This window comes from Oryza brachyantha, chromosome 6 (assembly GCF_000231095.2).
Source record: "Oryza brachyantha chromosome 6, ObraRS2, whole genome shotgun sequence".
In the NCBI taxonomy this organism is placed as follows: Eukaryota; Viridiplantae; Streptophyta; class Magnoliopsida; order Poales; family Poaceae; genus Oryza; species Oryza brachyantha.
In genome coordinates, this window is record NC_023168.2 from 3,503,247 (window position 1) to 3,518,148 (window position 14,902).

At 39.8% G+C, this 14,902-nt stretch overlaps 1 protein-coding gene across 3 annotated transcripts; it reads left to right on the forward strand.

The window, feature by feature from the left end:
* Window positions 1-8,022: 8,022 nt before the first annotated feature.
* On the forward strand, window positions 8,023-14,611 carry LOC102706854 (auxin response factor 16). Of its 3 annotated transcripts, XM_006656672.3 has the most exons (13): window positions 8,023-8,425; window positions 8,685-8,797; window positions 8,886-8,981; window positions 9,076-9,132; window positions 9,214-9,369; window positions 9,469-9,553; window positions 9,812-9,902; window positions 9,987-10,151; window positions 10,240-10,435; window positions 10,685-10,823; window positions 11,277-12,949; window positions 13,622-13,812; window positions 13,917-14,611. In XM_006656672.3, the coding sequence occupies exons 1-13, from the start codon at window positions 8,380-8,382 to the stop codon at window positions 14,062-14,064; spliced, it is 3,156 nt and encodes a 1,051-aa protein (XP_006656735.1). In that variant the 5' UTR covers window positions 8,023-8,379; the 3' UTR covers window positions 14,065-14,611. The 3 variants fall into 3 exon arrangements, with proteins under 3 accessions (XP_006656735.1, XP_040380903.1, XP_015694235.1); XM_040524969.1 differs by lacking the exons at window positions 8,023-8,425; window positions 8,685-8,797 and having other exon boundaries at window positions 8,906-8,981; window positions 9,080-9,132; window positions 13,917-14,608; XM_015838749.2 differs by lacking the exons at window positions 8,023-8,425; window positions 8,685-8,797; window positions 8,886-8,981; window positions 9,076-9,132 and having other exon boundaries at window positions 9,295-9,369; window positions 9,452-9,553; window positions 13,917-14,607.
* The last annotated feature ends 291 nt before the right edge of the window (window positions 14,612-14,902 follow it).

The window sequence follows — 14,902 nt, forward strand, 5'->3', positions numbered from 1 at the left end:
AAGTGTAAGGACACCTCCAAGCAGTGCCAAAGAGAGATACTTATGGACAAAAACCGATATAGTACTTAGCTTAATTATATTGTTAAGCACCCTAAGCACACTGCGTTGGAGGTGTATTTTCCTACCTCCAAGGCTCCAACTCAATACACACCATCAACTTAATTCAGTTAAAAGTTAACATAAATAATTACCTTCAATACACAGTGTATTTTTTTTATTTATTTGTAACCAATCAACTCTTTTCTTTGTCTATAATTTCTTTGAGTTTGGGCAGAGTTTGCCTCTTGCACGGGAGGTTGCCCTTTCCCTCTCTTCTCCTTTATCTATAGCACCTCACCATCTAAGAGCCAGTATAATAACAGGTTGTAAGCCAAGTATAAGATTATTTGAAGAAAAGAGAAAATCAAAATAAAAGGTGTTGGCTCTCACGCAAAAACTAGTTCCACACATGTTTCAAGATAAATACATTAAATATATAAGTGAGAAAAAGAGATAGGAGAAAAATATTAGAGCCAACCAGCTGACAGCTACTCTAATATGTACTAATTATACATGTCAACTCTAATGTAAGATTATAACGAGTACACTATTAAACTTGTGGTATCTTGTGGTATCCATTAGACTTAGCTCTAAGTAGGGGCGGAGCTACATGGTGCCTGGGGTTCCCAAGCACCCGGTCTAGATTTTTTAAAAAAAATTGAAATTATCTATTTTCACCATATATTTATCCTCTCGATCTAAATTTAGACACTCGTAGTCAGGGATGGATCCAACGTGGAGGCTGTGGGGGCTCCCCTATACGTTGGATCCCCCCATGAAAAATAGAGGAGAGGGGAGGGGAAAAAGAGAGAGGATGAAGAATAGGGGGCTGAAGAAGAAGAAGATAACCAGCCCCCAGTGTTCGGATCCTGGATCCGCCTCTTCTCGTAGTAGTCTAAATTTGGTTCAAAGCATTAAAAATAAGTGAGTGACATCCCTCTATATTTTGTTGTAGCTCCGTCTCTGGCTCTAAGTCTATCTTTCCGTATGGATTCTAAATTTTGGCTGGAACCAGATTAACTAGCCTTATCGTGCTAACCACCAAGGTGATCGGTAAGTATCTGTTTGATAAATTATGTTTAAACTCAAATTTAAAAAGTAGAAAAAAATTCAATGAGAAGCATCGAATATTGATTGCTATCTACTCCAGTGAACAAGATTCGTGAAATTATGAAGTTTAATTACTTCGTATTTTGGAGCTACACTTGAAAAAAAAAAGGAACAAGAGATCGTTTAGGATATGACTTGTGCAGTTGTGCTTGTGACAAAATTTTATGCAATTCATATTATTTTCTTGAGACATCCACAATTTTTCTTTCTTTAGTATTTTTCTTTCTAACAGCAACACACCACTCGGCAACTATGGTTACCGCAACTTAAGGACCCTATGAAACACAGGATTGTGAAGACACGACAATAGAAAAACGTAGGAATAGAATACCATGTCCACTAGATTCCTATAAGATACAATTCTTTGTTTTAAAGATTTTTGTAGAAAGTTTTTTTCCATACGATTGGAAACCTCAAACTTCCTATGTTTTTTTCTACAAACTAATGAGGCCTTACCGTGTGATAACCATGTATTTATCACACATAATTCTAAATTTTGAATTTCAAATTTGGATACCAATTTGTCACAATTTTTTTGCGGTAACCAGTTAGCGACACCGCTGTTATCTCGGTACGGTGAAGCAAATTTAATAGTATAGCCAACAACTAGCTATAGAATTATCACATCATTTATACTTATGGTTAATAGCTACGTCGTACTATAGGCATGTTATAAAACACAATTTACTAGATGACTTGGTTAAAGCTATTGGTTAGGAGGTTGCTGGGTAGATCTCTTCCCCGGGATGGACGAACGCACTTTGGCTGTAAGTAAGCTTTCCTCTCCTAATATTTTGTCTCCCTCCACCTCACCATGTATCAAGCGTGGCAATCATTATAGCATATTAATATGGTTTTATTATACTGCACCGCAAACTCACACTACAGTGTTGTAGCTAAATAATGTTATATTTTTGAATGGAGGGAGAATAAATCAATGTTTTTTTAGCATTGATCTATAATATAATGGTTTTAATGTATTTTGTCGTTATCTTTTGGATATATATACAGTTTAACTCTTCATTATTATTTTTTCAAAAATATATAGCCGCAACTTATTTTGTTGTGATTCGTTTTAATTTTAAAGATATTCTAAGCTTAACTTTTTTTACATTTTTGTTTAAAAGACCAAAAATAATACGATACATCCAAGAATCGACGCCATCAACTACTGATACGTAAGGTCGTCCTTGAAGAACAAAATCCTTTTAACATAATCGATGATCAAACACGCCACGTTTGTGTTGGTTTGGAATACTGTTTAGCTGTAAAAGTAGCGTTGTATATATATAGCACGATAAAATCCTCGGACGTGCGCAGCGATCAAGAGCAGGAATCGTTGCATGTGTGCAGTCCTGAGTCTTGACCCTTGACTAGGTCCGGGGTTACAAATTAATTGGCGGTGGTTGTTTGTTTTTTCAAGTGAAAAAGCGAAACAACGTATTTATAAATGAAAAATAATTTATGAATAAAAAATTCTATATATATGGTTTTATCGACCTAAAAGTAAAAGCTAAAAAATAAATCATAATGAGAAAATCATAAAATCTACACTAAATTTAACATTAGAAATTTAAATTTTAGCTTACGAACGTAAGCAGCGAAAAAACAAACAATGCTCTAAGTTTGGCCACCGTCTGTTGTTTTGTGGTTAGATCGTACTAACCTAGGTTAACAATTTGATGCAGCCTAATTTGGTCGGCAACTCGACAGGGTGGCCTATCTTTCGGTTGGATTGCGGTCTCCTGTACGCAGATTCCACTACAAGTTTTAATGGTGCGTGGTTAAGCAGCTCTCTAAACCTGTGGCCGTTTGTCGGGTCGCTCATGAGAGTGTCATTGAGCAGCAACAGGTCGAGATTAACAAAAGGCTGGGAGTGCTTTGTTGCTGCTAATGAGGATACAATTGCATCAGTGCCATATAAGTAGTAGTATTACGTACGTATATGCAGTCACACGTATTGTTTTGCCGGCCCAAGAAACAGGGGTTAGCTAGTCTTAATCTTTCCATTTAGTGGTGGCTAGCTGATTGGAGTGAGATGGCACGAAGGCCGCGTTCTGCAGCCCATTTAGTTAAGTAAGTTCCCCTCATTTTCCACACGCACGCTTCCCGAAATGCTAAACGGTGTATTTTTTACAAAAATTTTCTATAGGAAAGTAGTTTTAAAAAATCATATTAATCTATTTTATATTTTTAAATAATTAATAATTAATTAATCATGTACTAATCTATTACTACGTTTTCTGTGTCAGGGCACAAGTTAACTTATGCCCCACTACTGAACGCGGCCTAAAATATGTTTATAAGACGGAGCTATAAAATTAGTTCATTGAAGTTATCGGGGTCAAAATACACTAATCTTATTTAATTTTTAGTATCATCTTAACTACCTAAACAATATAACAATAGATTATGTTTACTGTGTATTTGTATGTTACGTTTTCCAGCTAGGCTAGCTTGATTAGGATTAGGATTTGAAGCATGTGATGGGAAGCTTGGAGGAAGGAGATGTTCGATTTAGTCTCCTGTTTAGGTTTGTTGCCAGTAAGCTGGCGTTTGTTGTGTACGAATGGCCATTACGGGATTGATCAATTATTGGTACCATATGCCCTACTATTGTACATGCATTCTTCGTGCTCGCTTTAAACTTCATACAAAGTTCATAAGGTAAGTGCGGATCAATTATTACTCCCTCCGTTCTTTTTAATCAGCATTGATTTTTAATCTTATTTTTGACCATTCGTCTTAGTCAAAAATATTATATAATTATAAATTATTCTGGTATGATTTAATTTATTACTAAGATAGCTTTAAGCATGATTTATAATTTTACATCGCACAAAAAATTTAAATTAGATAAATGGTTAAACGTAGATTAAAAAGTCAACGACGTCAATTAAAGAAAACGGATGGAGTACTATTTTCCATTTAAGTGAGGTCATTTATCTAAATTTATTCAAGTTGTAAAAGAGGGTGAACCTTTGTTATGTAAAAAAGTCAAACAACATATTTTTAAATGAAAAATAAAAGAGGGTGAACCTTTGTTATGTAAAAAGTCAAACAACATATTTTTAAATGAAAAATAATTTGAGAATAAAATTTTTATATAAGTATTCTTACCGATCTAAAAACAAATACTGAAAAACAACTTCAGTACAAAACCTAAAATTAACTTCAAATTTAAGGTTAATAATTTAAATTTTGGGTTATAAGCAAAAACATAAATGAAAAAAATTAGGGTAAAAATATTTGAGAAAAAACGTGGGGTCAGCTGATCCCACAACTTCTCTATGGATCCTCCATGGAGTACATACACGTGGTGATGTTGTCGACGTTATTTTGTACTCGTGGCATAATAATTCTTTTCCTAGATAGTAAAAATGGTTTACATTTTTGTTCTCCGTAGAGAAGTACATAATCAACAATTCACAAACTAGCATCTTGAAAAAAAAAATTCGAATGATTGGATATGTCCCTGACTGCTACTCGAGGAAGGTTTCATGCCGGTTAATCTTTAGCCCAACAGTGCAACTGACCATCAACATATATGCTTTGATCAGCAAATACTATACAGACACCATCCATGACAGAGTTTTTTTATGCATAAAACGCATCGAGTCAACGGGGTCGCATGTGCGTGGCTTCAATTGAGAACAGCTTAGGTTAGTTACTCCGATATGAATCACCAATAATCGAGATTCACCGGCGACAGAAACTCCGATACTAATATTGCAAGTTGGCGTGTGCGTGCATGTTTGTTGACCCCGGCACTATAACGGCAAAAAAAAAACATGACAAATTTGTATTTTGAAATTTTAAATTCTGTATGGTATTAGACGGTTAATTGTATATTTGTATGGTGCGTTGAAACTAGAAAGTGAAAAATGTTACAAATTGTAAAACACATTAATTTTGGGGAAAAAATAAGGAAAAACTTGGATACATCTAATACTTCAAAAACATAATCGTACATCCTTCCCATGCTGAGAAATCCCAAAACCCGACCGCGCTCTCCCTACCTTTGGGAAACTAAAAAGAAAAACAACCGTTAAATGTAAATAATGCTCATGTCAACGAGAAAAACAAAACGAACAAACAATTCTTTGGGGCCAATTCTCCAATATGTCCGTAAGATAATCAATAATGTGTTTTAACTGAATATGTTCCATAGCAAAGTTCCATTGCAAATCATGAAAACTTAAACTTAAACAAAAGTTTTTGTTGGCATAAGTTTGCTGTATCTTTTACACTTAAACAAAATAGAAATCACATACCAATTCATCCCATGTTTTTTTAAAAATAATTCAATAGAGTTACAAAATATGGAGCGAATTTCGTCATCTTTGTTCGCCAGATAGCAATGGTGGTTATCGTCTGATATTTTAAGAGAAAAAAATGAAACAACATATTTGTAAATGAAAAATATTTTATAAATAAAACTTATATATATATTCTTGACGATTGAAAACTAAATGCTGAAACATAAACCACGATGAGAAACCACCTAGCATTAAAATTTCAAATATTGGCATATAAGAATAAGAATAATAAGAAGAAAAAGACAATGCTGTATATAAAGCCTTTTTCTATTGTTGTTAAAAAATTAAAACAAAATTCATTGGATCGTACCAACTGTTCCTCCTATAAGTCCAAGAAGTTTTTATCCTGGTCGATACCTGGCGGCAAGGGTAAGCACGGGGCTCCCCGGCGCGCGGACGAGAAGCCGAGGACGAGGAGGGAGATCTCACGCTTTCACCGCCGCCCGCGCTTTGCTCCGTGCATCCGTCCGTCGCTCGCTAGCCGCCGGCGAGGACGTGGGTTTGCGACTTTGCGTGCGTGCGCATCGCCGCCGTTGACCGCCGCACCGTGCGGTGTGGGGAAGCCCCCCACCGGGCCGGATCTCACGGGGGGCGTTCATCCAAAACGTACGCATAATCAATCAAGTAATCAACGCATCAACATGTACAGGAGCAATACCACCGGAGCACTCACTGCTTCACTGGTAGTCCCATCCATCGTCTTATATTCAAATATCTATCTTCGTATCTCTGGCTACCTCTGGTTCTATAAAATCTACTTATTTAGAAAATATGTTTATGTTATTTTTTTGCTAACTAATTGGTCTCTGTGGTGCTATAAATGCATTTATATTGGAACAAAGAGCAACAGTTTAATGCATGCGTCCTAAAATATAATTAATTTTGTGTTATTTAGCAGGGATTAATGTTGAGAAAAAAATATTTTTCTTTAATAAATAAGTTATGGATAAGTGTGGAAGGTGAAATGATAGTACTCATTGAATAAAAAGTGATTCGTGGAACAATTAATATTAAATAATACTATAAATACATATTTTAGAACAACGTAGAAACAATTACGTTGGCAGTAGTTTATCAGTGTAATTTGCTATTAACTCACATCGATGAACATCGTACCATACCATCGTCTTGGCAAGTGAGGTACTGGTTTTATCCTGTCATCCAGAAGGTTGCTGCCATTACTACTACTTGAAAATCTTTAAAAAATAAAAGAAAGCTCAGCGTAGTGTCACTCTCGACAGTCGGTCACTTGGCCAGTACATGCATGCACCCCCAGGAACAAGCGAAATGGACCAACACTCACCTACAGAGTTTTAAGGCCAACAGTGATCCGTGACGCGCTCATCTCACCTCATCCCCCAGCATGTGCCGTTGCAGGGCGTACCACGTGGCCCTGTCCACGCTCTAAGCACCCGTTTCTCATGGCTAAACTCCTCCTAAATTTAACCTTAGGAGAGGATCTCAGGGTGAAGTTGGTCAAGCTGCTCGAACATGATAAAGCTAGAAAACATAAAAATTCATCTATCGGAGGGGTGGTAAAATACTAATGTTTAAATTTTCATAAAAGCTATGGTAAATATAGTGCAATTTTATCGAGTTTGAGAGGGTGGCTGTAGCTCCAGTCTTGAACCCAACTCCACTTCTCTATATTATTTTTTCAGATCTCTTTTAGCCTGATCTGTTTTTGTTTTATTTGTAGCTAAAATCATTTCTTGATCTCTACCTTCAAAAATATAAAACTATATAGATGAAGCCATGCTAAACCGATCAATAGTTGAGTGTGCCTAGTAAACCTATCTTTTATCTTGAAAACAGAGTATAAAAGACAGGGAAAATATTATGCTAGCAAATACTACATCCCATCTTAAAAAAGATATCATCAATTATGAAAAAAAGAAACTCACTCCATATATCAACATTCATTCATAAGAAAGAATAATAACAATATGATAAAAACTAACGATAAAATATTAATAAAATATATACAAACGTTAAAGTAATAACTGAGAGAGATAATATGAATAATTAAATTGGACGAGAGAGGACAAACGCACTAACCATCCTAAAAACACCATCCATCCGCGCGCGCACAGAGTATCATCGCTAAACACGGCAAACACACAAGGCGCGACGCGACACATCCCACCCCCGTGTCACGCACGCTTTCGCCGTGACGTGCCGCCGGCGGCGGCGGCGCGGCACCCCCCCCGAAACGCACCGGCACGCGTCGCGCTCGGTGACACCACCACCATCCCGCCGTCCCGTCTTTCTCGTCGCGTCGCGGTCCGCAGCCGACCCGGGCCACCATTTTTTACTGCGTTTGCTTGCTGCTCTGCTCGCTCTCCGGCCCCGCCGCGCCCGCGCCCGCGCCCGCGCGCACCGCGGCACCGGGTTTTTTAAACCCCCCTCTTGTCTCCCTCCTCGGCTTCCTCCTCCTCGACCTCGCTGTCTCCCCTCCACTTGCTTCCTCGTCGTCCTCCTCCTCTCTTCCAACCGTCCCGGCGGCGCGCCGCCGAAGCACAGACTTTGGCGAGTGGCCGGAGCGCGCCGCGCTGTCCGCTCGCGGGGACGGCGGACGGGCAGGCGGGCGGGGCCGTTGATGCTCGTGAGCGGCGGCGTGTGATGAGCGGAGGCTGCGGGGGCGAGGAGGCGTCGCGTGGGCACGGCGGCGGGGTCGGGGACGGCGACGGGGACGACCCGTCAACCTTGGCTACGCTTCGCGGTGGCGCTCGCCTGGTGCGGAATATTATACTCGCCGCCGCCTCGTGCCGCTTACTTTAGGCGGAAAGGGGAGAGCTTTCCTAGCCTAGCTGCTGCTTCCTAGTTGGTAAAAGGTGGAGGTGGGAGAAGGGGGAGGCGGATATTCGTGTATCTGGAGTTAGCGACAGATTTGGATCGGGATCTCGCCGGGATGAAGGATCAGGGATCATCCGGCGTCTCTCCCGGCCCGGCCGAAGGTGAGAAACCTCCTTGACCATGCTTGCTTTTTTTATTTGCTCTGTGGAGAAAATTCAGGCCTTTGAGCTTGAGCATTTGACAAGCTCATCTTCTTGACACAAGATTCATGGCCATCATCATTGCTGTAGCGCGCATTTGCAGTGAAACCTTGCTCATGGCCTCCTCCCTATGCATCTTGCTGACAACATAAGCGTGTACTGTGTAGTGTTGGGGGTGGATGCAACTGTAACACTAACTGGCTGGGTGTCTGCAAAGCAGGGGAGAAGAAAGCCATCAATTCGGAGCTATGGCACGCCTGTGCCGGGCCTCTGGTGTCTCTGCCGCCGGTTGGCAGTCTCGTCGTGTACTTTCCGCAGGGTCATAGCGAACAGGTGCACAATTTATCAGCTGACTGTGTGAAATGTGCCAGATTGTAAGAGGTTTCTGAAAGTTCTCGCTTTTCTGGTACGGCTTTGGTAGGTTGCTGCTTCTATGAATAAGGAGTTGGACAACATCCCTGGTTACCCGTCTCTTCCGTCTAAGCTGATCTGCAAACTTCTGAGTCTCACCTTACATGTATGTGCATAGTACTTTCCCCTTTGATGCTATAGTTGTGTTTTCCTTTTTCAATTTTTCTAATTGGGTGCGCCCAATGTTTTTTGTTGTTCAGGCAGATTCTGAAACTGATGAAGTTTATGCTCAGATGACACTTCAACCGGTCAACAAAGTATGTAAGCTGATATATTTGATTATGGGAAAGAGCTACTTATCACCCTGAAACTGAAATATGTTTTCTTGGTGTGTTTAGTATGAGCGAGATGCAATGCTGGCATCTGAACTGGGCCTGAAGCAAAACAAGCAACCAGCGGAGTTCTTTTGCAAAACGCTGACGGCAAGTGACACAAGCACCCATGGTGGATTTTCAGTGCCACGTCGTGCAGCGGAGAAGATATTTCCACCACTAGTATGCAGAGTTTCTTCATAACCTTGCAGTAATTTGATGGACCTATGCATTTATCAGATGCAGTGAATACCTGCCTTACCAGGATAACATGTTCGATAGGACTTTACCATGCAACCACCAGCACAAGAGCTCAGTGCCAAGGATCTGCATGATATTTCATGGAAATTCCGACACATTTACCGAGGTATGCCAAACTGTTATCTACTCGGATAATATATGTACATGCATTTGGTTTTATATAGGAATTACTCATGTGTGTTTCATTCCCATTTACTTTTTTTTTTGTCACCCACTACTTATGCTTACTTGGCGCTTTGCAACTACTAGAGTTCCTGTTTTTTCTTTGAATTGCTAAGAATGTCTCTATCCTGGAACATGGTGGCTGATCAATCAATAGAGTTCTGTACTTACATGTCTACTGTACCTTCACATGGACATGCAGGTCAACCAAAGAGGCACCTTCTGACAACTGGTTGGAGTGTCTTTGTCAGCACAAAAAGGCTTTTAGCGGGCGATTCAGTTCTGTTTATAAGGTAGCAAACCAATTCTGAATTTTAAAGGCATGGATTTGTCTAAATAGTTACACTAAAAATTGATCCTACATCTTTTGTTTGCAGGGATGAGAAATCTCAGCTTCTGCTAGGCATACGCCGTGCTACAAGACCCCAACCAGCTCTGTCATCATCAGTTTTATCAAGTGATAGCATGCACATTGGTATTCTAGCTGCAGCAGCACATGCCGCTGCAAATAGTAGCCCATTTACTATTTTCTACAATCCAAGGTATTGTAGTTCTTGCTTGATATCCCATTATCCCACATGCACTCTACCACAATCTGTGACAATGAACTCGTTGCTGTTATTTGGACAGGGCGAGCCCATCAGAATTTGTCATTCCTTTAGCAAAATATAACAAGGCTCTGTATACACAAGTGTCTCTTGGAATGCGGTTCAGAATGCTGTTTGAGACGGAGGATTCAGGGGTCCGAAGATACATGGGAACAATCACAGGTATTGGCGACTTGGATCAAGCGCGCTGGAAGAATTCTCATTGGCGAAACCTTCAGGTATGGTACTTTTTTCTTCTTTTAATTATGCTGCGTGTCACAATCGGACATCTCATCTGTGTTCTGCAAGAAATGTCAACATGTCTGGATTAATAACTTGGATTAAATTAGAAATTAACCCTTGTATTGAAGAAATGTTTGAAATAAGATTGTCTAACACCCTATAAAAATGATGTTTGTAAGTTTGTTTAGCACTTTAGCATATCATTCAACAACTAGACCTGACTTCACCTCCTCTTTCCAAGTTAGGTTGGTTGGGATGAATCAACCGCATCTGAGAGGCGCACTCGTGTTTCAATATGGGAGATTGAACCAGTTGCCACGCCCTTTTATATTTGCCCACCACCATTTTTCAGGCCAAAACTTCCTAAGCAGCCAGGAATGCCAGGTACAGATACTTCCGCTATTTCAGCATTACATGTAAGTTAGCTACTATTTATGTAGTAGTATAATACGTGGACCATCTTGATCTTCAGGGATTAAGTCTTTAATCGTACAGTCATTCATTTCTTGCTAAACACATTAAACGTGTAAGAATACTGCAAACTAAGTTTCATGAACATGCATATGTATTGTTCCTAAAAACGGTTGCTCTTGCATGAACTTGATGCATCTGTTAACAGCAAGAGATTTGAGCTGCTTGTTGGGTATTAGAAATGTAAGGCGCATAAACACATTGCAATTTTCTTATATGAATTTACTTGTTCATTGTGTATAAACTTGAAACATTAATAATGAACACGAATATGGACTTCTTGTTTGTTACTTATGTGTACAAGTTGCATTTTCTTGTGCTTTTCCTTAAGATTGGTTTAGTCCTCATATGGCTTAAAATTTGCAGATGATGAAAATGAGGTTGAAAGCGCTTTCAAAAGAGCCATGCCGTGGCTTGCTGATGACTTTGCCCTGAAAGATGTGCAAAGTGCACTACTTCCAGGCCTGAGCCTAGTTCAATGGATGGCTATGCAGCAGAATCCACAGATGCTAACGGCTGCATCCCCAACAGTGCAGTCACCATACTTGACCCCCAACGTGTTGGCTATGCAGGATGTGATGGGCAATAGCAATGAGGACCCAACGAAAAGATTGAATGCACAGTCCCAAAATATCGTTTTACCTAATTTACAGGTTGGCTCAAAAGTTGATCACCCTGTAATGTCTCAACATCAGCAGCAGCCACACCAACTATCACAACAGCAGGTCCAGCCATCACAGCAAAGTTCTGTGATTTTACAGCAACATCAAGCCCAGTTGCTGCAGCAGAACACGATTCAATTGCAGCAGCACCAAGAACATCTCCAGCGACAGCAGTCACAACCAGCACAGCAGTTTAAGGCTGCTGCAAGTCTGCATTCAGTGGAACAGCACAAGCTGAAAGAACAGACTTCAGGTGGACAGGTTGCCTCGCAAGCACAGCTGTTAAACCAGATTTTCCCACCATCTTCGTCTCAGCTACAACAGTTAGGTTTACCCAAGTCACCTACCCAGCGCCAGGGGCTGACAGGATTACCGAGTTCAGGTTCTTTGCAGCAGTCCACACTAACTCAGACATCACAAGTCCAGCAGGCAACAGAATATCAGCAGGCTCTCCTACAGAGTCAGCAACAGCAATTACAACAGCTATCACAACCAGAAGTGCAGCTGCAGCTGCTTCAAAAGATACAACAGCAAAACATGCTATCTCAGCTGAATCCGCAACACCAATCCCAGTTGATTCAACAATTATCTCAGAAAAGCCAGGAAATTCTCCAGCAACAAATTTTACAACATCAATTTGGTGGTTCTGATGCTATGGGTCAACTTAAGCAATCACCGTCACAGCAAGCCCCTTTAAACCACATCACAGGATCTTTGACGCCCCAGCAACTTGTCAGGTCACACTCAGCACTTGCTGAGAGTGGGGATCCATCCAGTTCAACTGCTCCATCTGCTAGCCGTATTTCTCCATTAAATTCACTGAGTAGAGCACACCAAGGAAGCAGAAATTTAACTGACATGGTGGCAACACCACAAATTGACAACTTATTCCAGGAAATTCAAAGCAAGCCAGACAATCGATTAAAGAATGACATACAGAGCAAAGAACCAGTCTCTGTTCCCAGTCGGCATCCAGTTTCTGATCAACTTGATGCATCTTCTGCTACCTCCTTTTGTTTAGATGAGAGTCCACGAGAAGGCTTTTCTTTTCCTCCAGTTTGTTTGGATAACAATGTTCAAGTTGATCCAAGAGATAACTTCCTTATCGCGGAAAATGTAGACGCATTGATGCCAGATGCCCTACTGTCAAGAGGGATGGCTTCAGGAAAGGGCATGTGCACTCTGACTTCTGGACAAAGGGATCACAGGGATGTTGAGAATGAGTTATCATCTGCTGCATTCAGCTCCCAGTCATTTGGTGTGCCTGATATGTCCTTTAAGCCTGGATGTTCAAGTGACGTTGCCGTCACCGATGCTGGATTGCCAAGCCAAGGATTGTGGAATAATCAAACACAGCGGATGAGAACTTTCACTAAGGTTGGTACGATTAATTTAAGGATTCATTTATTAAGGACCTGCATTTGCCTGCAATCTCTGAAATTGTCAAATGCATATATCAAAAAAGCTATCTTATCGGGTGCATACACGTTTATCTTGAGAAATGTTTTTACTTGATTCAAGATCAGACTAAGTTATAAATACCTGAAATGTTTCTTGTTAGTATCCATTAAACTAGATACTCCTGCAATTTTTTGTGAACGCAAAGTTGTTGAATAGGATAAATGTTTTTTAGTTACATGTCATTCTATTTGTTTGTGATTCGAAAAATTGCTAACCAATTTGAATATGAAGTGGCCCCTGGCCCTCGAATCAATGTGACATCAGTTAGCGTTTCTGAGGCACAATATATAGGGTAACATGCAACAAGATGACCCACTGATGAATCTTGACATCATTTGGTACAAACTAATAAAGTAATAGCTTAAATCTAGAAATTTTCAGTTGAGTTTGTGATATTTTTTTCTGCTTTCATTCCAATGTTTGGTCATATTTTGCGAGAGAATGTAGGTTGGTCAGGTTTAGTGAGGACTAAACATCCTGTTCATGGTCTGGAGCATCAGTATTACTATCATTCCAAATTTCTGACATGCAAAACAATGAGCTTAATGATCTAACTGTTAGCTTATGTGTCAAACCATCTTCATGAAGGTTCAAAAGCGTGGATCCGTGGGGAGATCAATCGATATCACAAGATATCGAGATTATGATGAACTTCGGCATGATCTTGCATGCATGTTTGGTATCCAAGGTCAGCTTGAAGATCCCTATAGGATGGATTGGAAGCTAGTCTATGTTGATCACGAGAACGATATCCTTCTTGTTGGCGACGACCCCTGGGAGTAAGTTATTCCTTTCATCCTCTTGGATCCAATACAAACATACAATTCTATAGCTATTTCCTTAACCTGCCCCTCCTGATGATTTTGGAAATTTTGATACACAGGGAATTTGTGGGCTGTGTGAAGAGCATCAAAATACTATCAGCTGCTGAAGTACAACAAATGAGCTTGGATGGTGACCTTGGTGGCGTCCCTTCACAAACACAGGCCTGTAGTGCTTCTGATGATGCAAATGCATGGAGAGGCTCCTGACGTAAATACTAAAAACTATCTATCCTTCTTACAATTCTTTTTTAAGGATACTGGAGAGATCTAAGGATGAAATACACACCTAGTGATCTAGAGCCAACTCACTGACAAGTTGATCAAAATGCTTCGGTTCAGGCGGAAGATGTTCAGTGAACCGTCTCATCTCGGAGCTCTTGACATTTTGTTCACACTTAAATTGGGGCAACCTATCCTCATAGTCATAGTCAGATTAATTTCTTCCTTTTTTTCTTTGCATACAGAACTGATTTTCATAAGCTACCTATGTTTATCTGGGACATCTGTTCATTGTAATCTTACAAGTTCATAAGCAATCTGACCGTATATACAATGCTGTTTCTGTATCTCCTAATGTAATGGTTCTATTGGTGTTTCCACTACAGAAGTAAAATAGTTCTATGGCCAAAGTCATTCAAATGTCCGAATGGTACAACACTTTTGCCTCCTTTTTTACGAGGGTGATGAAATAATTTGTTCCTTAAAAAGGTTATTTTCTGCTCTTTGTATCAGTTCCCAGGACTCAGTAATTGACCCTAGTTGAGGGTGTTCACTGTTCAGTGTTCACATCATGGTTTATAATTGAATCCCAGTTTACCAAAAGATCAAGCTAATAAAAGAAGATTGTCCCATCTTTTCGCTTATGCTTATAAGTCAATATTTATATTTTAAAACATAAATTTAAAGTTGATTTTAGAGTTTTTTTCATCGTAGTTTATTTTTTATTTTTTTCTTTTTAAATCGATATATATATATTAAAAATTTTACTCATAAATTATTTTGTATTCGTTAATATGATGTTTTGCTTATACACAAAAGAGGCAAA